This window comes from Pseudopodoces humilis, chromosome 1 (genome assembly GCF_049639895.1).
Source record: "Pseudopodoces humilis isolate 2021_Gansu_Grassland_sample_001 chromosome 1, ASM4963989v1, whole genome shotgun sequence".
Lineage (NCBI taxonomy): Eukaryota > Metazoa > Chordata > Aves > Passeriformes > Paridae > Pseudopodoces > Pseudopodoces humilis.
Window position 1 is genome coordinate 65,104,910 of NC_142200.1, and position 23,472 is coordinate 65,128,381.

Below are 23,472 nucleotides of genomic sequence, written 5' to 3' on the forward strand. Positions count from 1 at the left end.
TTACATTTTACTACCTCTAGTTCACAAGATTATCTAAGTGCATAACCTGATGCCGAAACAGACAGTTCTGGTCTCTCTGCCCTGCAGGCTGTTACCAAACACATTGAGAGGCTGCTGAGAACTCCTGGCTTTATGAGGGACAGTGCCGATATTTTGCCATTGGCTTCTTTCATATTCCAGATGGTGTGTTCTGTATGTTCTAACAGCAGGTCATCTTAGTGCCTATTTCTGGTGTGTAATTCTGCGGCTGTCCAGTGTTTTTTAAGACTGAAAATATCTGTAGACGTGCGGAGGATGTGGGTTAGTGCATGTACGAGCAGGAGCACACTTAAACACATAAGCAGATTTCCTTGCAATCTACACTGTATTTTAGGTACTAGTCCCTTAATTATGTGTTACACGTAGGCTTTTATATATATACACACTACTTTTGTTTATTACTGCACCAACTTTTCAAAAGTTATTTATATGTCAAAACCTATTTGAATGAAAGGTTAATTGGTAATGACAAACTGTACCAGTAAAGAGTGTGATGCTTAAGTTACATCTGGAATTTAGATCAGCCAGTTAGCTTTTCTCTTTGCTTCTACGACAGGCTAACTGGAAGGGATGGAAAGAAAAAGGTTGCTGAAAGACTTAATCAAATATATAGGGGAAAGATATTCCGTCAGGTATTTCTAAGAATAAAAGTATAATATTAGAATTATTTTTAGTACAGTGATGCAGGGTTCTATGTTTGCATATCTGATAATTCTATATGTGAGATTTAATGTTGCAGTATATGTTATTATAACCTTGGTTAGATTTCTGCTATCTAAAATACAGATCTGTTGCAGGATAAGACGATAGCAGGAAGTCTTACATAAAACTTCAGTATTTCCTGATATTTCAAAGATTTAACATCACAGCTTTAGCTTTTCACTCGTCCAAGTTATAAAGTCAGTCCATTGTTTATTGTCTTCATCAACATAAGCAATGAAAATACTCCTTTCTTTATGCTTGTGTTTCCTAACTTTGTAATAGGAATAATCTCAACAACCTAGGAGTTTCTTAATAGAAGACCGCAGTGGATCTCAAGCAGTATTGACTCAAGCTAGCTGTTGCTCTCCTTCATGAACTTTATGCTAAAATGGGAATCTTAAAGAATTGACATCCTTACAAGTGGTGTGGAGAACAATAAGTGTTAATGCCAGTGCATGCTAACAACTGAGTAAGGCTGAAGGGAAGAGAGTGTGTTCCTGAACAGCAAAATATTAAAGGCCGTGGAAATGAGAAACTATCGTCTTAAAAGCTGAAGTTTTCACTAAATAAATGAAAGGATCATAAACTTCAGCAGATGGAAATTGCCCTAAAGCGTGAGGGCGGTGCTGAGTTGGATTCATTTACTTCAAAGCTCCACGAAATGCTATTAAACCAAAGTATAATTTTTCAAATGCGGCAGGAGCAACAAGGAGTCAGAGGGCTGGGGGATGACAGGGGGCACTCAGCAACCACAAGGCCACAAGGCTGCTGCAGGTTGTTGCAAGGGGGAGGTAAATTGATGCTGTTTTGCTTGTTGCTGTGAAGGTAAGTGAAAGGAGTCATATTGTAAAACCCTTTTTATGGATGAGCTGAAGCAGAATCTCTCAGAAATTACAGTGACTGTAGAAGAGCTTCTAGAAAAAAACAGAGTAAATGAGCAATAGCAAGTTGTTGGGAGTGACTGATGATAACTCACTATAGAAATATCAAGGACAAAATTTAAAAAAAAAAAAAAACATGTTCCAGGAAACCCAGGAAGTACAAACTTGTAAGCTGGGTAGATATTGGTACTGTACAGCTTAGTAGAAACTTAAGGACATACCAGCACCTGGTGAATATAATTTAGTTGCAAAGAATCAGTGGAGTTTTCACAGAAGGAAGTTCTGCGTCATTCCTCATGTTCTTTGAAGTGTGGGCAAGCAAGACCCTTAATAAGTTCATCTGTCTGCTATGTTCTACCAAAACTTAATAAAGGCTTTTTACAGTATCGCTTTCCTGAGACTTTTAAGGATAAGGGGTATTACCTTTATAAAGGAAGATGGTAGGTTTAAATTAGATATAAGGAAGAAATTCTTTACTGTGAGAGTGGTGAGACACTGGTACAGGTTTCCCAGAGAAGCTGTGGATGCAGCAGGATTGTAGACAAACTCAGTTAGAAGAAAGCAGGGTCTGGGAAATAAAATATCTGATGAAATGTAGTGTAGATGAAAGTGATGCATGTGTGGGAGAACCAGTCCTAAATTCACACATAAACTGATTACTGCTGTGCTGACTCTTATCACTTGGGAGCTATATTTTCTGGTACACAGGCTAGCTCAGTGCTTGGTAATACTTAAAAAACAACTGCCAGGCATATCAAACATTAAGATTTGTTACCATAGGCCTAGGCAACAGAAACACAGAATAGTACTCCCATTGTATGAAGCTATGATTTTCCTATACCCTGAGTTACTGTGTGCCATTTTGTTTCCTGCATCTCAGAAAGCTAGGAATGCAACAAGACTGCTTAGAGAAATGAAGGGCATGCATCAGTTTCTCTGTGAGGAATGACTGAGCTGGCTAGGACTCTTCAGCCTAGAAAAAAGGATATTGCACAATTGAAGTTTGTAAAATCAGAACCAGTGTAAAAATGATGACTGAGCTGGATTGCCTATGACTGATCTCTTCTAGGATAAAATCTTAGCATCACCAAAAAGCAACCAGGCACTTCCAAAAAATATGTTGGTTCATGGAGCAGGCAGTAGGGCATGGGTAAGATATTGCAAAAGAATTCTGGAGTTGCAGCAACTTGCAGGATTGAACAGGACTAAGAAGATATATTAACTGGAGATGAATTAATAGAAAGCCTGCATGAGGTTCTTAGCATTCCCTGAGGTGGAAGTACAGGTTGGAAGAATGCTCAGGGGGGATTGTTGAAGAGGTTTATCTGTTTCTTTTGTTCCCTTAGCATCTCCTTCTGGACTCTGCTGGAGATAGGATGCTGGCTAGACAGATCTTTGGTCTGAATAAGTTTGCCTTTTTACATGTTATGTTCCAAGGTCAATTTTAAGATGAGTGCGGTATTGCACCTAGTAAGCATCATCTACTCATGAAAAAAATCTGGAAATGTTGGAAATAGGTTATTCAGAAATAACTGGTCCTTTCAAATGTGCTTCTCAGGAGAATAATTGTAAGTTTACAATTACAGGTCAAAGTAGTAATTAAAAAATTAATACAAATGCAATGGCATTTAAAATAATCAGATGTAGAATTTCTTACATTTCTAATTTCTTAATTGTTATTTTTCACAGAATGTAGACATTTCTCTGTTAGGGAAGAAAGTCTGTGTGCCACGGTGTCCTTCAGACAGTCTCTAATGGTGTTCTGATAAAGTCATTGGAGCCTTGTCCTGCCTTGGGAGGTGTATGCAGTATTTGCATCAGTTATGCCATCTGGAGGAACAGTTCTTTGATAGAAGACTCACTTTATCTGATTAGTGCCATTACTAGCCTGCATATGCTGGAGCTGTTTATGTTCAGGTGTATCATTCATGAGGAGAAATTAATTTCAGCAGCAAAACTGTTGAAATCTTGTCATGGAGTCATCCCTGAAAGTAATTTGCATATTTATATTGCTTCTGAGATGATCTTACTCTGTCAAGAAACACTTCCTGCCACTTCTGCTTTATTCATAGCTGGAATCTGTCTTAGTGCACTTAGCTTGCTTTCATGTTAAATTTGAAACTGAAATATAAAGGGGGTCATTTTTTATCCCTAAAAGAACAGAGCCCTTAAAGAGAGTCAAAGAACTGCTTAAGAGGTTTTTTTCAAAAGGACTTCTTTGAGTAATTCCATTCTCCAGTGTTCACCTGGTGATCAGTTGAAATTTGGGGATCATTGTAGAAGAATAGGTTGGTCTTTCTAAAGATAATGGCTGTCATTGGTAACTTCTTTTGCAACAGATCTTGGTGGTGTGTGAAGAGAGAAAGTCCTTCACACACTACCAAGAGTTCTTTGAAGTTATGGTGACAGTGAGTGTTAATTTCAGCTGGAGTAAGACAGCACTGTGTTCTTGCTCTCCAGCCATGAATGTACTGGTTTCTTTCCTGGTGGGAATGCAACCATTTAAGCCACCGCTTATGAGTTGTCTGAGTGGAGACCTGAGCTGTTTTGTTAAAACTAACCGATCATGTAACCATTGTCATTAATTCATTGTAAAAATGAAAAAGCTGAATTCATTGTAGAAAGTGTCGTGGCACATAATGAAGACTGTGCTGGCAAGTAGATAGAGGAAGAGTCATCTGGGACAGAAGTGAATATTTGGAACAGGGGAATGGGAAGGCTCCTTTCCTGGGACACTTCTGAGATAACCTGATCTGAAGATAAATTGTGAAACCGTGCTGTGAAGTTTTGAATGCATTTCACTTACACTTTGAACTCCCTTTTAAAATATAATGGTTATATTCTCAAAAGAAACTGAATAGCTGAGGTCTCTTAAGGCATAGTTTTGAATTACTTCTCTATACAGAAAGGTTTACAACAAAGATGTAGTACAATCCTTCTAGTGTCTACTTGGAGAATTTGGGAAAATACCAATCAGTGGTATGAGGAAGATGTGAGATCTTATTCTAACAGTATTTTTGACTGAGGGTGTTTCTGTTACCAAGCTTGCATTTTAATTGGATTGTAAACTGTTGTATGGATTATAAAGTGTTTTGTAAGGAATTTAGAGAAACACTATTTCTTGCAAACTTTTTCAAACATGAATACCACTTCTGTCTAGCTTATACTCTTACGCCCATTCACGAGCCAGGGTTCATATGCCTGTTAACATAAATTTAGTATAATAATCAGAAAATCCCTCTTCTGAACTTACGATATGCTTACTCTAATCTTTCTGGTAACTCGAATTCTCATTATTTCAGCCCATATGCTCTCCTTTCCTCCAGTGTTCTGGGAACAGAGAGATCTAGAAAATCAAATTAACTCCAAGGTCAAAAAATCCATGATCTGAGCTGAAGGGCTCTTTTCAGCTGGGGTTGTGGCAGCATTAGGCTGAAATTTTTGAAATCTCATTGTGTCAATAACAGTGAACAGACTTTACCTGCAGGCTTTGTGAAGAGAACCTGAATTCAGGTGCACATACATTTGATATAAACTGCAGTTGTAATAAAAGGAAAGCTCTAGACTTTTTGTGGCCAATTGGTAAAAGATAAAAAAATCCACAAAACCTGTAAATTGAAAAGGTGGCCCTTTCCCTTGTGGAGTCTACAAGCAAATTCCCTAGCTTAGGGACAGAAATTAGTCAAAGGAACTTTTACCCAAAGGAAAAACAAAGTAGGCCAGCTGTGCAGAAGCATTTCACAGAAGTTTCTTCATTTTTAATCTGAATAATGTGAAGCATGACCCTTGTCCTCTGATTATTTTTTTTGTAATTTTACATGCTTTTCAAAGCTCAGTAAAATAGAATATGTATGTCTGAGTATGCTTTATGCCAAATTGGCATGAAGTGCTCATAAATTACACATTTGCAGATGACAGCTCTTGCAGGTAAAGTGGTTCATCCAGATACAGTGCCAAAGTGAGACGTGAGCAGCAATTGGATTTTCTGATTTCTGAATCATACAATTACTCTTGTATATTAAAGGAAGCTGTATGTGTGCCAATAATGTATTAAGAGATGAAACTTACTTACTGTCATAATTACCCCAGGAAGGTCTGCATTTTACAGATGGTAATAAATTCATGCAGCACTGGCATTAGCACACCCACATCATCTTTAAGCTCTGGTATCTCAGGTGCAGAGTAGCTGAAGCAAATTGCTGATAAGATTCTGGTTAGAATTATTTTTTTTGCTGCCTTAACCATGAAGCAAAATAGATATGAATTTCCAGACTTCAAGATACAATTTTTAGTTTTTGTGACAGTTACCAGAAAGTAACAAATATGACTTTTCAGAGAGATTAAGGTTCATACTTGCCACAAAGTAGTATCCCCTGTGCCTTTATTATGACGTTTTATGACTTCAGTTGAGGCAGACACAAACAAAGGGGAAGGAGAGGAGAAGAATGAGGCTAGCTGCAGCCTCTCTTGCTTTCCTGCTTGACTACTGGTGCTTCCCAACATCCCAGCACTGTGTGATGATTTCTCCTCTAAATTGTATTAGTTGTGAGTATTAGAAGCATAAAGCCAGAGAGATGCTGTACTGTTCTACAGTCTGTCAGAGGTATGTTTGGCCATTGAAATATATTATGTCAGCTTGCAGAATTACATCAAGCCAGGACTACCTCTTAGTCCTGGACTATTTTTCTGTTCTACCAGTGCATCTGACTGCCAAGTCCTTGAACTGAGACTAAGAAAGCAACTTGTTTTATAGACACCTTCAATGTTTTTTTCCCCTGGGTTGCTGTCTCTCTTTTGGTTACCATAATAGCACTGTCTTCCTTTCTTTTGTAGTCTCTCTGGGAAAATCTAAAATGATTGCTTGTAAATGGATATTTGAATTTCAAGTGAAATTGATACTTCAGGTACTTTTCACAAGCTGGAGGCCTGTCTCTCCTCTTGTACACTGAAATGTAGTTTTGGAACATGCATATAGAAATTGTTAAGACCGTGTTAATTTTACTACAGTACAGAAAACATCTTTTTGGGAAAAATAAGGAGATACTCAAGGATTGTTATAAAATATTTTTGACAGCTGTGATGTATTTGTGTCACAGGTCCTTAGATGAGAAAAATATTTGCTGGAAGATTACTGCACACATTCTTCTTAGAAGGATGTTATGCTCCTATGATATCCTCAGAAATAGTAGATATGAATTAAACATCACAAAAATGCAGAAAATTAAGACTGAGCAGCTAAAAAATGAGAGTATTTGAATTTTTAAGGCAAACTCACCTTTAGCATTGTTACTGTGATCTTGGGTTTTGGGATTTTCTTGCCTCCTTGCCAAATTGTTTTTTATGTCTGAAACATCTTTTCTTATAGCTCAAGTAGAAGTGAGTATGTCAAAATTAAAAAGTATTTTCAAAATTCATAGATTTTAGAATTTTTGACCTGACTTTCCATTTTAATATAATAAAAGTTCATCAGAACTGAGAAGGATTGAGGCCTTCTTTTACTGAGGCCACCACATATTTGTAAATGTTCCCTGCCTTTCTTTTTGTACCATGTAATTCTTTCCTTTCAAAGATTAGACTTGTTACTTCAGGTCATTCTTTAAAGCTTGCTTTTTTTCTTTATTTTCTCATTCCCTCTTTTGGAGGGGAAAATGGCTAACAGTTGTTTCTGGTTAGTCTCTTCAGGGAATCTTGCATTTTGAACAGTAGGGTTGATTTGTAGGGTTTATTATGCACTCATAGCTTCCAGTGAATGAATTTCAAATAAGATAATTTTGATTCTGAGGTCATGTAGAAATCTAAAAGTGAGGCCTTAGGTAGGAAACAAGGGCAAAAATATTGAGACTGCCTGCAGAAGTAATAATGAAGATAGTGGCTAAAGAAGCAAAAACTGGAAATCTTGGCATTCTTTTTGGTAGCTGAGAAGAGATTCTACCTAGTAGTTTAATATCACAGGAGGTTTCTTTGCTACAAGGCTTTATGGACTCAATGGAGGAAGGAAACTGTGCTGTTAAAGACCTTAGACCAGAAAGGGCTGGTTTTCTATGCCCTTCAAAGATTCCTGTTGTATGTTTTCCTGTCCTCTTTGCCCTGCTGCCGGAGTTCCCAAAACTGCAAAGACACAAACACCAAGAGTTATAACCTAACATCAGGAAACTTCATGTTTGTCTCTGCTGAGAGGGTGTATGTGCCACCAGTTCTGCAATGATGTAGCTGTTAGAACTGAGTTGTGGGACTTGGTTACTTGGATTCAAGCTGAAATAGTGATTTTAGGAAACTGCACTTATTGAATATGGGTGAAAAACTGACATAATACATTAATGAGATTTAGCAGTTTGAGATTATGGTTTTTCTGACTGTAGACCTAAGGCATGGGTTTCCAGTTCAGTTACAGGATATTCCACATGTGTACCTGCCCTAGTGCTGTAAAAATATCACAGAACTTAGCTGCCTGCTTGCTGTCTCATGAAGCTGCGGTCACACTTAAGAGAGGAGAACTCTGGATATAGATCCACCAGGATTGAATTGGGTTACCAGTTTTACTATTTAGTTTGTAGTAATGTAGCCTAGTAAGCAACCTAAAAGCTGGGGGGTTCCAGTGAAAAAGAGCAGGTAGAGAAATGTAAGCAGATAAAGAAAATGAATGAACACCTAGAAGTGGAAAAGAGGAAAGATAAAGTAGTTAATATGTAGAATGGTACTATTTCTCATAGAAAAGAAAGGTTATTTTTGATAGAGAATTAGTCTGATATTGAGCAGTCTCTTTAAAGGAATTTATCCCTGGAACCCAGTGTTTTCTGTGTCTAAATGCTCTTAATTACACATGTGGTGAATATTTATTCTTCTCAGAGGGAACAGATGTATAAAGGGTTCAGTGTTACATTTTGAGATGTGTTATTTGTTATTCAAAGCAACCTCTGTGTATTTTTATATTCTTAAATCCTCTTGCTAATAAAAATTAACAGAGTTTCTTTGATCATTTTAGAGGTGTGTTTGATGCTTCCCTCAAAATGGCTGGGTTCTATGGACTCTACACTTGGCTGACTCACACTATATTTGGGATTAACATAGTCTTCATACCATCTGGTAAGAATTTGAGCAATTATACTTATAAATAATACTATCTAATTATTTATTGTACAAAATGAGAAATATTAAGTGTTGCTGACAAGCTTAGATCTGGTCATGCAGAGTATGGCTGTGGGAAGGGCGGAGAGAAGGCCCTGATTGCTGTCTTACTTCCAAGCCTTGCCTTTTTCTGTTTTCACAACACATTCTCTGCCAACAATTTTACCTCTTCTTTCTGTTTTGTTTGCTGGATCCAATTCTTTCTCCCTTGTATTCAGTCCAAGTGTTTTCAGTTTTTAACTTTATTCTACCTGTCTTGGCTTCTGTTTCTTTCACAGTTGACACATACTGATTTTTTGTCCTAAATGCAGTGAGATGTGGTATGATGGAAATGCATGATAGAGGAACGGTTCTTATTCTCAGTATCATTGTGTGACTGTATTACCAGCCTCTGGTTTTCTTTTATTATTTAGTCTTAGTTTTGGAAATAGCTGGACAGTTTCTCAGAGAAAAACCTTCTCCCCTGTTCCTCTTAGCCTTTCCTTCTCTAAAAAGAACGATAATAATAGTAAATGCAAAATGTTTGTGTACAAGAAAGCATAAGGGGAAGCTATGAAGCAACAAACCCCAGTATAATGGGAAATGGCTGTATTGTAAAGTGCAACTACATTAAAGGCATTGATTGTCACTATACCTCTATAGTCAGTCTTATTTTTTTCCACAACATGCAAAATCTTAAAAGTTTTTGCTTTCTGGTTAATGAGACCACAGGAAAAATAAAAAAAAAAAAGAAAATAACCCACTTAATTATGCTTCGTATTATTTTTATTCCTGGTGCATTAAATTATAGTGGCAGCAGATCTGTACTGCTTTAGATTACAACAGGTCTTATAAGCAGAGGGGTATGCAAACGTGTACACACGTTTGCATACAGAAATATGTAAGTCATAAATCTCATATTTGCCCGCTTTCTCACTATTATGGATGACTGCAGGAGATGCAGTAAGTTAGAGTGACACTTGGGTTTGTTTGCTTTCTTACACAGTAAGAAATGTACGTGATTGGTATAACTTCAAGTTTCCTTAAACTGATGCCTCTTAACTCCTTATGACTGTCAGTTGCTGAAGCTCTTTTGTACAGGGGAATGGTGGAATTTTCTTTTTTCCTAAATCACAGCTATAAAACACCAGGAGCCTCATGTGGCACTTCTTCAATGCTTTATTTATAACAGTTGATGGAAGTGGGACTTACTGGTGTGGCAAAAGTGTCAGAATGTAACTGTAAATATATTTGTGAAATATGTTGCTGTGATCTTTTTTTCACTCCTGCTTCTGTGTGCTCTAGCATTAGCAGCAATCCTTGGAGCAGTGCCGTTTCTGGGGACATACTGGGCAGCAATCCCTGCAGTCCTAGATTTGTGGCTTGTGCAAGGACAGGGATGCAAAGCCCTTTTGCTCTTGGTTTTTCACCTCTTGCCAACCTATTTTGTAGATACAGCAATTTATTCAGATATATCAGGGTAAGTACATTGAACGCTTCTTAAAATAAGCATTGTAAAAATGATTGACAATCACTGATGCCTTTAATTAAACTCATTTTTCTGAAGCATGCAAAACAGTATCTTCAATCACAGGAATAACCTCATAGTAAGCAGTTTTTCTGGCCTAAGTGCCTTCTTTTTCTCAGGCCTCTTTTCTGTGAACTTTGACACTTCAGAGGTCTTGAGCTCAACATCAGCAAAATGAACTCTTTATTGGGATTGTTAGAATTAGTTTATATTTTCTGTTTATCTAATTATTGAGTAAAGGTGTGTCGCATTTCCTTTTTATCTCCTAATGCCAGATGATGCTGCAAAGCAAATAAAACCATCAGCTATTTAGAGACCAAAAAAAATAGAGTTAATGTAGAATAAGGACATAAAGTGGTTCAGTTCTGTGTTGTTAGAAATTAGTATTTTTGTTTACTAAATATAATTACACTGAACAGAGAGTATGATATGATAATATACCCAATTAATACTAGTTTTCATAGACTGGCTTTAGTTATTTTGCATTAATTAAAGCTAACAGGTGAAGTACAATCAAATTACCTTTTTTTTCCAACAATAAATTGCAGATAAATTTAAGACTAGGAGCTATTTAAATAGCTAATAATTCTTCTGCTTCCTAGAATACAGTTTTTTGAACTGTAGAGGATGCAAATTCTGTTTACTGTCCAGAAAATACATGGGAGAGGAATTGATTTTCTGACAGTGGAGGAAAATTGTATTCTTCCCAATAAATTGAACAGTAAGCATCATGATGTCTTGCAGATCAGATTAAACCTATTTGAAATAGCTATAATTAGGTTATGCAGGGTTTTCTAAAAGGATTACCTTTGTACTGTAGTCCTATTTCGTCAGGTGATCTGTTGTTTAATTTAGAAAACTAGGCAAAAGAATGTTTAAGCGGATGCAAATGCTTAAATGAAAGAAATGAAAGTTTTGAAAAAATTAAAGTTTTTAAAGGTTTAGAGATTAATAATTTCTATTGTTAGAGAAACATAAAACTTTAGGCCACGCTTGTCCCCTTGGGAGAGCAATCTGGTCCTGCCAGTAGGTTAAGTTTGATCTGGGTGGGACATGACTGAGGTGTGTATGATTTAACAGGTCATGTTTCATGGCCTCATTTTGCATACAGTTGTGTTGAAGGCAAAGATTTACAATTTGGGAGGTTGAGTGGAAATTAGGACCATGGTAGAAAACTCAGGAACTGCTGGAGCTCCGAACTGACTAGCTGGTATTTTCTATGTATTATACTCAGAATTTAGAGGAGCTTCCTGAGAATTGCATGCCAAGTTTCAACTATAGTTTTTCTTCTGCAATTCCATATTGCCGTCATTATTTTAGGTATAAAGGATGAAGAATGATGAGCAAGTTTTGTGTAAATGCTGTTGGTAGGATTCACATTTTGCGGCTGAGCACAGGTGCAAAATGTGCATCTGAGACACAGAAAATAAAAATGGCATTTTTTACTTGCTGCCATAAGAGCTTTTATCAATAAGCTCTTCTGGCTCAAACTTTACAGTAAATATTAATACGTTCATTAAAATCCAGTTTTGTTTTTCATCTGAGAAGGTTAAAAGCTAATGATAACACTCAATCTGAGAGGCTTTTTTATAACAAAATGAGAAGACATGGATATCCACGTCTTTAAGCCTATGTTCTTTAAAGACTGCATGCTAACTGTTATTTGAAAGATGCTCTGCAAATTGCTATCATCATGTAACTGAATGGCTTTGCTCAGGGGTCCTCATAGTGCATGTTGCTAATTGTGTTAAATTTCAACAGTTCTTGACAATAAAGCGTGAACAGTCTGTTTAACCAACCATCTTTCCATTCTCAAAATGGAAGTGTGTTTGCCACTAAGTCCTTCAGACATTCTTCAGCAGATGTCTGTAAAGTAACTACTCTACTGTGGATCTTACCAGCATTCCATGCTACAACAGTGTTTGATCTGTTGCGCGAACACAGCAGAACACAGCTTGGAACCTTTGTGCCATTCAGACAACAGTTTATAGTGTAAATATGAGTAGCTATAGCTAGCTGTGTCATTTCCTAAGCTTAATAAAACTTCAGTATTAATTCACACTTCGTAATCGATAATGCTGTGTTTTTGTTGTTCTTAATTTAATTTTATTGTTCTTGTGGCAGAGGTGGTCACCCTTACCTAACAGGCCTTGCAGTCGCTGGTGGAGCATATTACTTGGGACTGGAAGGGGCCATCATAGGACCAATTCTACTTTGTATACTTGTGGTTGCTTCCAATATATATAGTGCCATGTTGGTGAGTCCAACAAATTCTGTGCCCACTCCATCACAAGCAACGTGGCCTTTGCAGATTTACCGGTAAGCTCTAAATGTCTTACTTGTATGAATTATATTTTCACACACATCAGTGTACACATGCACAGGTGTAGGGAATGTGTGCCTGGGTTTTATGTGAGTGTGCACTCACATCTGCATGACTGTTGTAATATTGGAAGAGGATTCAGCTGTTCCATATTATAGAAAGAAAAAGTATGGCTGAATAAAGACTCACTGGAACATTTTTGTTCCAGTGGAACAAAAAAACCCCTGGAATTTACTTAATGTCTCAGCCTCTTACAGAAGGCTCCTTTAGAAAATTTACTGCTAATTCCCTTCTGTCCTATAACTTACATGTTGCTGTTGTGCTAGGAGATGATTTAACATAATTTTTGAACTCTTATTCGTGGGTATCTGGGTATCGTGGGTTCATTGCCCTTAAAAAGGGGCCTGGCCCAAAATACTTAATTTTTATGTCTTAATGTACAATACTGCAAAATATAAAAATACCTAGATTTTAAAAAATGTGGTATCATTTATGCCATTTTTCCTTTAAAAGTATGGTCCTTTGTAATGTCATTATTGAAGTTATGAAATTATGGAAAACAGAAATGTATCTTTAAACTGTACAGTTAGAAATGGGATAATAATATAGTTAGGAATAAACTCGTAATTGAATAAAGACTTAGAATTGTAAATCACATTATGACAATATTAACAACAGTAGCTATTTTAATGTTTCTACTGTCTTGTTAAACTATATAGATTAGCTCATTATACATATATCTTGAAGATGATTCTCTGCTTGTCAGAAATAGTTCTTTGTCTTATTCACATGAATAGTGCTGTCTTCTTTCATCTGGGTAATTTAGGAGAAAAAATGCTAATTGGACCTGTCTGTAGTCTCTGGCTTTTAAAAGTTACATTCCAGTTGCCCTGTATGACACAGATAGAGCTTCCAAGAACATAGAAAAATCTTCATGTGTGTTTGGTTCTCCATTATTATAGGAAACAATTGTTTGGAATCACTGTGCAGATTCGTGTCTTACTTTTCACTTTTCTTTTCGTCCCTGCACCTCCCAGGTCACCTAGAGAGAGTCCCGAGGAGATGAAAATGTCTGCAGAGTGATGGAGGTGCTGGGATGCACCTCTACAACATGAGGGAATCTGTCTTCTGTCTTGGGTTCACAACAACCATGGCCTTCTGTCCCTTCCCAGCTGTGCCTGGGGGCAGCTCACAGGGAAGCATAGACTGGGTTTTAGGAGAAAGCACTAGAACATCTGCTGGTGTTGCATTATTGTGCACTTTGCTTCGTTGAGAGAGAATGTCTACTTCCCATGGCTTTGCATACCAACACACAGTCAGCTGCCTTGTTGAAGACTTTGAAGACCTCCTGTCTTATCAAAAGAATAGTTAAGAGGACAGGTACATCCACTGGAGTTATTATCTGCTGAAATTACTAACTTGGCTTTTATTTATTGGGTTATTTGTCTTATTAAACTGTAGTAGCTTTAAAGAAAGCTGTACTTCCAAAATATTTATTATTAGGCAATCTGGTGGCAAAGAAGGGCAAACCACTCATTGTGAAATGAAAGTATAATATAATAGTTTGCTCCCCCTCAACGTGTTTCTTTATAAGCTTCAACCATCATCTGTAACTCATAATAACACTTAAATATTATTCTTTTACACGCACTGAAATTTAATGTTGTTGGAGACTGGTATTTTTAATACCTTCCTGATATTAATAGAAATGGAAAATGTTAAATGTGGGTTTTCCTCTTACTGACATATGAGGACTTGTTTAAATAGTTTAAATCTTGCCCCCATGTGCAGCGAAATCTGATAATATTTTGCTGTTTGTCCCTCCCAGTGGAGTCATCTTGTCAACTAAATTTAATCAAAGGCCTTAAGTGTTTTCAGAAAGTAGTAGTGTAGGATAGTTGCATCTCCTTCCAGTAACTGGAAGAAGTTTAATGGGGATTGTTTAATGCTGGTTTTCAAATGCTGTGGCTGAGTTCAATTCACTTTTTAAACAATTTTACTACCAGAAAGAAAGGGGAGAGAGCATGGATTTTGGTTTAGTTTAGTTGGGGCTTTTTAATCCTGTAAGTGTCTGGCCAAATAATTTTACTGAGATATAGGATATATGCTAGTATATTAAGGTTTATCTTATTAATAAACAAAGATCCTGAATTTCTGAAATTATGTATTGCCTAGGTCACAGTGTCAAATCCTCTAGTATTTTTCTTCTATACATAATTTTGCTTAAAATGCAGCTTTGGTGACATTTAAGGCCTTTTGTATTGATTGTCAAAACATTTTGACACAATGGATCTTTATAAACAGATCCTTTTTGTAAATGGGAAGTGGGGTTTTTTGGTAAATATTTCATACTTGCACAGCTTTTCCACAAATCCAGTGAGGCCCTAGGTACAAAGTAGCAGATGCACTTGCTTAACCAAAGAACCGCCATTCAGTTTCTGGTAACTTGAATTGATTTCAGAGGTTGATTTATAATGAGTTGTACAAAATACAGGCATGCCTTGTATTTGCTGTCGACAGTAATTCAATGCTTGAAACAAAGGGATCTTATCCAGGGATGAAGATATCTAAGATGTGTGCACAAACAGCTTGCAGTAACAGAGGTGTTTTACTTGACTTCTAGGAGTGCTGACAGATTAGAAGGTTCTTTCTATGATATTGCATGTATTTTTACATTGTTTTGAAAAGCACATTGCCATTGCAAAGTGATTGGAAAGTACCCTGATACTGAATAAAGTCCGGCTATAGGTTCGCAATAAACAGGCTGCCTAACAAGACACAAATAGTCTGTTCCTCAGATTCTCAAAATAAGCTGCTGCAATTTTACTGATGAAATTGTATGTTTTAAGTGAGAGGGCTTGAGTATGCTGTTTGTGCACGCTTGCATGTATGTGCTTGAGGGACAAACTTGGGCTTAATTTACTAGGTTGACTCAGGTTTATCAAAATAAGGAAACATCCCATTTAATATTTTAAATTCTGAGATATCTGCACATCGCTTTCAACTAACTGAATAAGAAGAATGTGTTGCTTGAATCACTTATCTGTTTTATCTTCTTGGGTTTTTGGCTTACAAAAATGCTTAAATGAAACACATTTTTATAATTGTTGCTGGCGAGGGTGGAGGATGTGGGAAAACCTGAGGCTGTCCTAAAATACTCCTGCAGCTTTCTAACCAGCTGGAATGAGACCACCATGATATTTAGGCAACTTCTTTATTGTATTACTGTTTTTTTTAATTCACACTTTTGCACTGAATTGTTGTGTTCTTGTTGTAGCTTGTAGACAACATTTAAAACACCTCTTTTCTCACTGGTCAAGACATGTTTATTTTCCACATATCCTATCCCATTTTCTGAGACAATCTTTCATACTCCTGTGGTACTCTACCTAGTAATTTTGAAGAGTCATTAAAAAGCATTATTCTGTTTGGTTTTAAGTTGTCTTCTTCCCCTTCAACGGATTGCCTTAAGTCAAAGAAGGGTCTCTGCTATGAAGATTAAAACCATGATTGTGACACCGTTAACTTCAGTAATGCAAATGAGTAAAATCACCTGAGAAGATACTCTGCTGTTTTGAAATGTTCCTTTTCCAACATGAAATCATTTTATATAGAGAATTCACATCTGATGGAGTGTTGTTTAGTTTGTCCTCCTTTGAAATGAGGCTTCATTTTGATGCTTTCTGTTCCAAATTGAGCTCAGACTTGCCATGAAGAACCATCCATAGTACATCCTTACACAGTAAATGTAGCTTCAGGAACTCATGCTGTGTGCTGTATCTGATTGAGGAACCAACTGTATGGTTCAGTAATGGTGCAGTAACATATACATCCAAAAAGCAAAGAAAAATATGGAACAAAACTTCCAACACCTTGGAATAGGAAATAGTCACTGATTTTCACCATGTTTAGAAAAAAAACCACAAAAAACCCCCCCCAAAAAACCCAAAGCCACAAAATACCACCTTATGAAAGGGCATACTTCCATTTTTTGGGTTTTGTGTTTGGCAAGTGTCTAATTACCAGCAGAAATGGAAGACCTTGTCGTTGGGTATTTAACAATCCATACTATTTTCTAAGCAGACTCAGCTGTAAGAACAGTTTAGTTTAGATCAGTCTCACATTAATGTGAACATAATCAAACAGTCATTTTGACTTCTGGTCTTTGAAAAGTGCCAGTTCATGGTTATATTGCCTCACCTGCAAAAACAACCAGCAGTTCAGTGGGATAAGTTTTTAGTACATTGATTGTAGCTTTCAAAAAAACCAACTCAACTCACTCCCCCCCTCCAAGATCCCACAACACCACCAACCAACCAACCAAAAGGCCCCACCACTCTCTGCAGTGCGGTTTTCTTAGGAGAGACTGTCTTTTCTGTAATGCTTGTAGGCAAGAAGTTGATTGCCTTTAGCTTTACTGTAAACAGTCATTCCAGGAGCAGGTACTTACTAAGTGTATTTAGTGCATTTAGTGTTCAATAATTTAGAGTTCAGAAGGGAATGCTTGTGGTAGTGCAGGACAGTGGTCTTACGGTATTGTGAAATTCAGCTGTGCTGGTTTTTGTCATTCTCCTTGGGCAATTGACTTGTTGCAATTTAGTGTAGTGCCAAAGGGCTGGTGCTGTTTCTGGCACTCGAGTCTGAGTTAGCCTTTCCTTCCTGTACCTTGGCTGAACACTGCTGTAGCAGCGCAGACTGTGTGCCAGTCCACAGCCCAACATGTTAGCTTCAGGTCACTGTAAATACTGGCTTGATTGGATCCATGAAGGAACAAGCTGTAGTGGGCAAGAATCTGTCACACATTCATTCTGCCAGCCTTACTACTATGTGGTAGCTTTCAGCACAGGTGCACTGTGGCCAGTTGGGAGCAGAAATTACTTATTTTGAAAGGCTGCTTAAAAAAACCCAGTTTAGCATTATATTAATACATATGATGCACATTTTTCAGGAGTTTGTACCCACATGATCTTTCTGTGCACAGTGCTGTGTATGTGTGCAGGTTATCTATGGTGCACTTAGGCTTGTCTGATTTCAAGGTCTGTGTGGCTTTTCTTAAAGACACAGGAGAGGATGATACACTGGATGTGTATTTTTTCAGTGATTATTGGAATAGGAAATCCATAATCTGTTTAATTAAAATAAGAAAAAAGCATTGTTCAGGGAAAATTGGATTCTGTCTCCAGTGTTATCCATTGTGGGTATAAGAATAACTTTTGAAATAGGTGTATGGCTGCAATGTTAAACATTGTTTTTCAGAAAGCCTGAAAAACCAAAACTGGATTAAATTGTTCTCCAGTAAAAGCACCAGCTGAATTACCATGCTGCTGATCCCTAGTACTAAGAATACTACAGAGTGTTACTTTTCCTATGGACCTGATACACTGAGAATGGAAAAATACCATTATTCCACTGAGATTCCATAGCTTTGCATCATTGCTAGTGGGTGTTTCCACAACTGCCCTTATTCAGACATCGTGTTTCTATTATGTTGACTTAAATTTGTCACTGTAGATAGTGCCACCTTAATGGATGCTACCTCTGGAAACAGCTATGATTTCCTTTGAAGGTGCTGAAGGGGGTTGGGATTGGAGGTAGCATTCATTATGTTTAATAGCAGAGGTAGCATCATTCCTCTAGAGATGCAGTTACTTACCTTGAAGTTTGCAATTTTACAACAGAAAATTGATTTGCCAGATAATCTTTATTGAGTGCCAGCTGACATCTCTTAAATCCATGGATGCATCATCTTTAGAAACTCTCTGTTGACTTGTATTTCACAGAGTTTCTTCTTAGTACTATTTCCTATACTTTTTGCTGAAGCCAACTTTGACAATTTCCTTATTATTCCTATTTTTACAAAACTAGAATCACTTAAAACTCTTAACAAACATTAGGGAGATTTGATCTTTCACCTGGTACTGTCTGTCTGTCAGTTTTACTAAGGTATCTTAATGCTTTATGGTAAAATTTTCCAATATTGCTTTTAAGTGATAAAATTGGAAATAAGAAAAAAAAAACAATGTGGAAAATTAATTTGATGTTTTTAAACAAGAAACAATGCCAGAAGTCATAAACATATTCAGGGATTCTACATTGGGTTTGTAAAGTATATATATTCATATGCTGTGTCACATAAATATTGGGAGTCTCTGTTCTATTCAGATTTTCACTGAAATTTTGTCTTCTTTTTTTTTTTTTTGTTGAGATACCTGAGAACAAAACAGTGCCTGTATATAATGAAAACAAGCAACATTTTCTACAATTCCTGTTTACTTGATACAGATTGAGGAAGAGACAGGCAAATCCTGGTAGTGTGACTACCACTCTTTCATTGTAGTTCATGTAAAGTAGGGGAAAGCTGCTAGTAATGCATTGCTGAGAGATTGCTGTTCCTGGAAGTATTTGCACACATCCTCTGAAAAGCTGCCAAAATTAATAGGTCATGAAAGACATCTTCAGTTCCCCGGACTCCTAAACTCATCCACACCTCCTCTAGTATCTTGTCTGGAATATGGTCTAGTACATGAGAGTATTGCTTCCATCCCCTTTTGGGAATTGATTCCAGGACCTGAAGGTGTGCTTTGAATGTCCATACTGAAATAGTATGACCAATTCAGGAAGGAAGTGCTAATTGAAAGTAAATGCATCCTTGATCTGCTGTGCATATGGATGGACTTTGACAAATATAATTCATGTTGCATTGAATTGAAGATTAATTTTTTAATATAAATACTATTTGGTGGCACCAAAGCCAGGTTTGAGTGAGAAGCAGGGCAGATTTGCTTGCAGTAGGGTCAATCTGCAAGCTAATAAAGCAAGAGTGAGTGCTCTATATATATATATATATATATGAAGAATTTTTAGAGCTATGTTTTAAAAGTAAAAAGTTGATTTCTTCTCATAGCCTCACATTTTACCCACTACAGTGTTGTGTACAGTGATCCAATGAGCCATAAACTTAAAGAAATGTTTCATGGTATTCATGTAGATTAGATGTAAGAAACATCACAGAGCCTAAAAGTAGCCATGCTACAAAAGTTCATTAGGCTTAAGAACTGGCATCTAGACCATAAGGTTGAAAAAACAAAATCCCAGTATTTGCTAATCTTCCTTCCAGTCTCAGCCTAAACCTGAATCTTTCTGAAGTATCAATAAAAACTACTTCTGTGTTAATAACCTACTGTCTGTGTAGATCAATGTTTTCAGCTTGTCATCTGTCATCATGAGTATATTTGTCAAGCATTCAGTTTGTTCACATTGTTGCCCTTAAAAACAGATTTTCTGTGCTTCAGTGATGGCTGGATGGTTGGATGGTTTTTATATCAGTAGTTAGGTGCTGTTTTATATATATATGCTAGCTAGCATTTGATGTTTTGGTCAAAAGAGGAGGAGGGGTTTTTTTCCCTTGGGAAATTTCACCAAACCAAATCCAAAGAAACTTTTGACATCCTATCTTAAGTCTGGCTACACCGTACTCAAACCTAACAGCAGGTGCTTTGCATTACAGAGCATGGGTTGTTCTAAAGTGCGTGTTCCTACCAGTCCCCCTGGGGGATTTGGAGCAATAACTTCTATTGTCTGTTGACACAAATTTTGTCTGTACATGTGATGCATCTTCAGAATGGAACTATGTTCAAAACTGATGTTATCATAATTGGGTTTGGTACAGTACCTGGTTTTGCATGTATAATACAATATAACTCCTCTGTCCATCTGTGGCCCAATAAAATGTGTAAGTTAAGGTTGAGAACTACTTGTGTAGACTGCAGAGGTATTTAAAGTAAATAATTTTGATTGTATGCACCAGTCCTCATCCTCATAAAAATCAGTTTTGTAGCAGGTTTAAGAGGCTTTTAACTTGATATTGTATTCACATTGCAGTCCTTTGTAAGCACAGAATGGTTAATATATTTTGAAATAAAACACCATTAACATAAAGAGAACTGAGTTTGATTTGAATGATGGGCTCTTTGGAATCAGCCACAAAGGCAGCAGTTAATCTGGTGAAATAACAGGTGTGCTGGAGGCAAAGCAGGATCTGCAGCCCCTGTGTGTAACTGACGTCACTGAAAGAAGCCATACTTCACTTTTTCCTTACATTTTCTATGGGAAAAGGAAGGACACAACCTCCAGGGTAACTGTGGCTCAGCTGGCACCTGGCAATTTGCTGCACTGCCTGCAATACCACAACCACACATCCAGACCCTACAAAAGCTCCCATTCGGCACCTGTAGGTAATTCAAATTACTTCCATTATGGCCTGCTCTCTGAACTGGAAATGGTTGTTTAGTGCCTAAGCACAGTTTTAGATCATTCTATTGACTATAAAGCAAAAGTGATCAAATCCTCCCTGCATGACTGCTCACCTTTTGAAATGAGATATGGCTGATGTTCCAGTTTCCATCCCTCTCACTGTTCTGGGAGCAGTTGCCTTGAAGGATTTCCTACAGGAGAGTCCGTTTTAGCTGGTACCTCCTTAGCTCTCTGAAGGGGTCAAACCTGTTTAGTGCATATACAGCTGGGGGGGCGTTAACAGTTGATGCTGGTAACATAAATATGATTTAGGGTTTTTTTTTAATTGAGACAAGTTCTCCAAAATGCTCAGAATTCCTCTGTAATCAGGCAAGCCAAGCCAAAGCACATCTACTTCTGTGAGAAGTCCTTAGCTCTTGTATGGGTTTTTTAGTCCTTTCATTGTGCACATAATAGTGTTTTTATTAAAGAAAATAAGGAGTTCTGTTCAACACCCATCTCAGATAAGGCTTTATAATGATGTAGTATCAACCTATTCGCTCAGTCTCAACTGTTTCTTCAAAATAGCTCAGGAGTTACATGTCCAATATTCATGTTCATTAACATTCTGGGAATGGGAGGGTAAAGAATATGAAGGAGTTATCAGGCAGATAACAAGCAAAAAATGTGCTTTTGAGTTTGACCAGAGATACAATTTAAAAGATTGCCATCTTTTAGCTTTGACACTTAGAAAATAGCAATTGGCATTTTGAGAAAAAATATACCCTAGACATTCAAATACATCTAGTTGACATCCAAACACACAGAGAATGATAACAAGGAAGACTGAAAGCTGTTCAAAAAGGCACTGAGATGGTATCTCATGCTGTGTATAAAATTTTGTGCTGCCACTGAATTATAGTGTGTAATCATATCAAATGCAAGAATTCAGCTTCCATATTTTTGACTGAAGGATGTTTGTATCAGTTGGCATAGCTTTACATCAAACAATTAATAGCTTTCTTCTACTTTCCCAAACCAGAAATTACTCTGTGCAAACTGTTTTTCACAAGGAAGTTCGTGTTTCACATCACTGCAAGTAGTTCCTTTTTTTGGCTGTTTTATATGAGCTAATCTTTGAAATTAGAGTATTAATGCTGCCATTGCCTGTGCTGTGATGGGCCCTGACAACTTCTTTGAGGATCTGATGATCCTTGAAGTCCTGAGCATTCACCCTTGCAAGTGTTTTGGTAAAGCTGGCAGATGCAGGGTAGTTTAAGGAAGAGGCAGGTTAGGCATGCTAGACTCCTCCACTGTTTCTATACCATCCTTGGTGTTGCAATAATAACCATAAAAATCTCCACCTGTTACTTAAGCATAACTTGGTTTTAAACACTGAGGGTGCTTGCAACATATGCAGGTGAAAGCAGGGCTCAAAGTATGCACCAACAGCTTTGTGGAGTGGTTTTCTTGGGTTTTCTTTCCTTTTTTCCTTTGTAGACTTACAGCTGTCCACACACTTGCATTCTTGATTCACAGATGGAATCAAATCCTTATGCCCTAGATAACTAGGCTCTTTGCTTTGATTTTTCCTTTCTTACTAGAATCTGATCTTTTTTATTAATAAAAAATAAAACCAAGATTATCTTGGGCAAACACCTGTTTTGCTTTGCTTTAAAAGACAAACAGTAGAGAGGAGACCATTGTGATAAAACTGAGAACTTTTGGTGCATTCATAATTTGCTGATAAGTATCTTTCAGCTGAAATTGTCTGACAAGTTTTAGGGAAAATCACACATAATCTCGGCTGGCCTGACTTAAGCCCTCCTTTTGTTTTATGGGAGAGAAAAATGTTTAATTTAGAAGCTTGTATTTCTTAGCACATCCTTTTTAAAACACTGCTGACTGCACGCTTGGATTGCTCAGAGAACTAGAGAGAAGTCAGGTTAAAAGCTTTACACCTCGTGTTTCTGAGTTTTCTAAAGAAAAATTTCATTCTGAGGGTCGAGAATGTAATGGCTTGTTTAGAAAATGTATACTTTGGTAAATTTTGGCTTGTTTGAACTTACCATAGAATTATAGAATATGCTGCATCAGAAGGGGCCCATCAGGATCACTGCGTCCAACTCCTTCCCCTGTGCAGGACGTCCCCAAGAGTCACACCATGTGCCTGAGAGTGTTGTCCAAACACTTGAACCTTGGTGCTGTAACCACTCCCCTGGGGAGCCTGTTCCAGTGCCCAGCCACCCTCTGGGTGAATAACTTTTTACTAATATCCAACCTAAACCTCCCCTGACACAGCTTCAGGCCATTCCCTTGGTCTTGTCACTGATCACCACAGAGAAAAGATCAGTGTCTGCCCCTCCTGTTCCCCTCATGAGCTGTAACTGCAGTGAGGTCTCCCCTCAATCTCCTCCAGGCTGAACAGACCAAGTGACCTCAGCTGCTCCTCACACAGCTTCCCCTCAAGGCCCTTCACCAGTTCCTCAGTTTCTTGGGACATTCACCCTTTCCCTGGTGAGCCAAATTTGCTGCCCATCTCGGGTTATGGATTGAATGGCTGGGAGCATTTGATGGAGAGTTAGAAATTAATCAATGACCAGTGGTACGAACAGGTTCATGATCTCCAGACTAACAATAAGCACTATGACAAAGAAGCATTT

General features: G+C 37.5%; 1 protein-coding gene across 1 annotated transcript in view; it reads left to right on the top strand.

The window, feature by feature from the left end:
• Window positions 1-20,520, top strand: part of TMEM245 (transmembrane protein 245) — an 87,977-nt gene extending 67,457 nt beyond the window's left edge. Inside the window, exons 15-18 of the mRNA XM_014256801.2 lie at window positions 8,605-8,705; window positions 10,032-10,206; window positions 12,379-12,573; window positions 13,615-20,520. Coding sequence (XP_014112276.2) covers window positions 8,605-8,705; window positions 10,032-10,206; window positions 12,379-12,573; window positions 13,615-13,660 — 517 coding nt within the window. The 3' untranslated portion in view covers window positions 13,661-20,520. The remainder of the gene's footprint in view (window positions 1-8,604; window positions 8,706-10,031; window positions 10,207-12,378; window positions 12,574-13,614) is intronic.
• The last annotated feature ends 2,952 nt before the right edge of the window (window positions 20,521-23,472 follow it).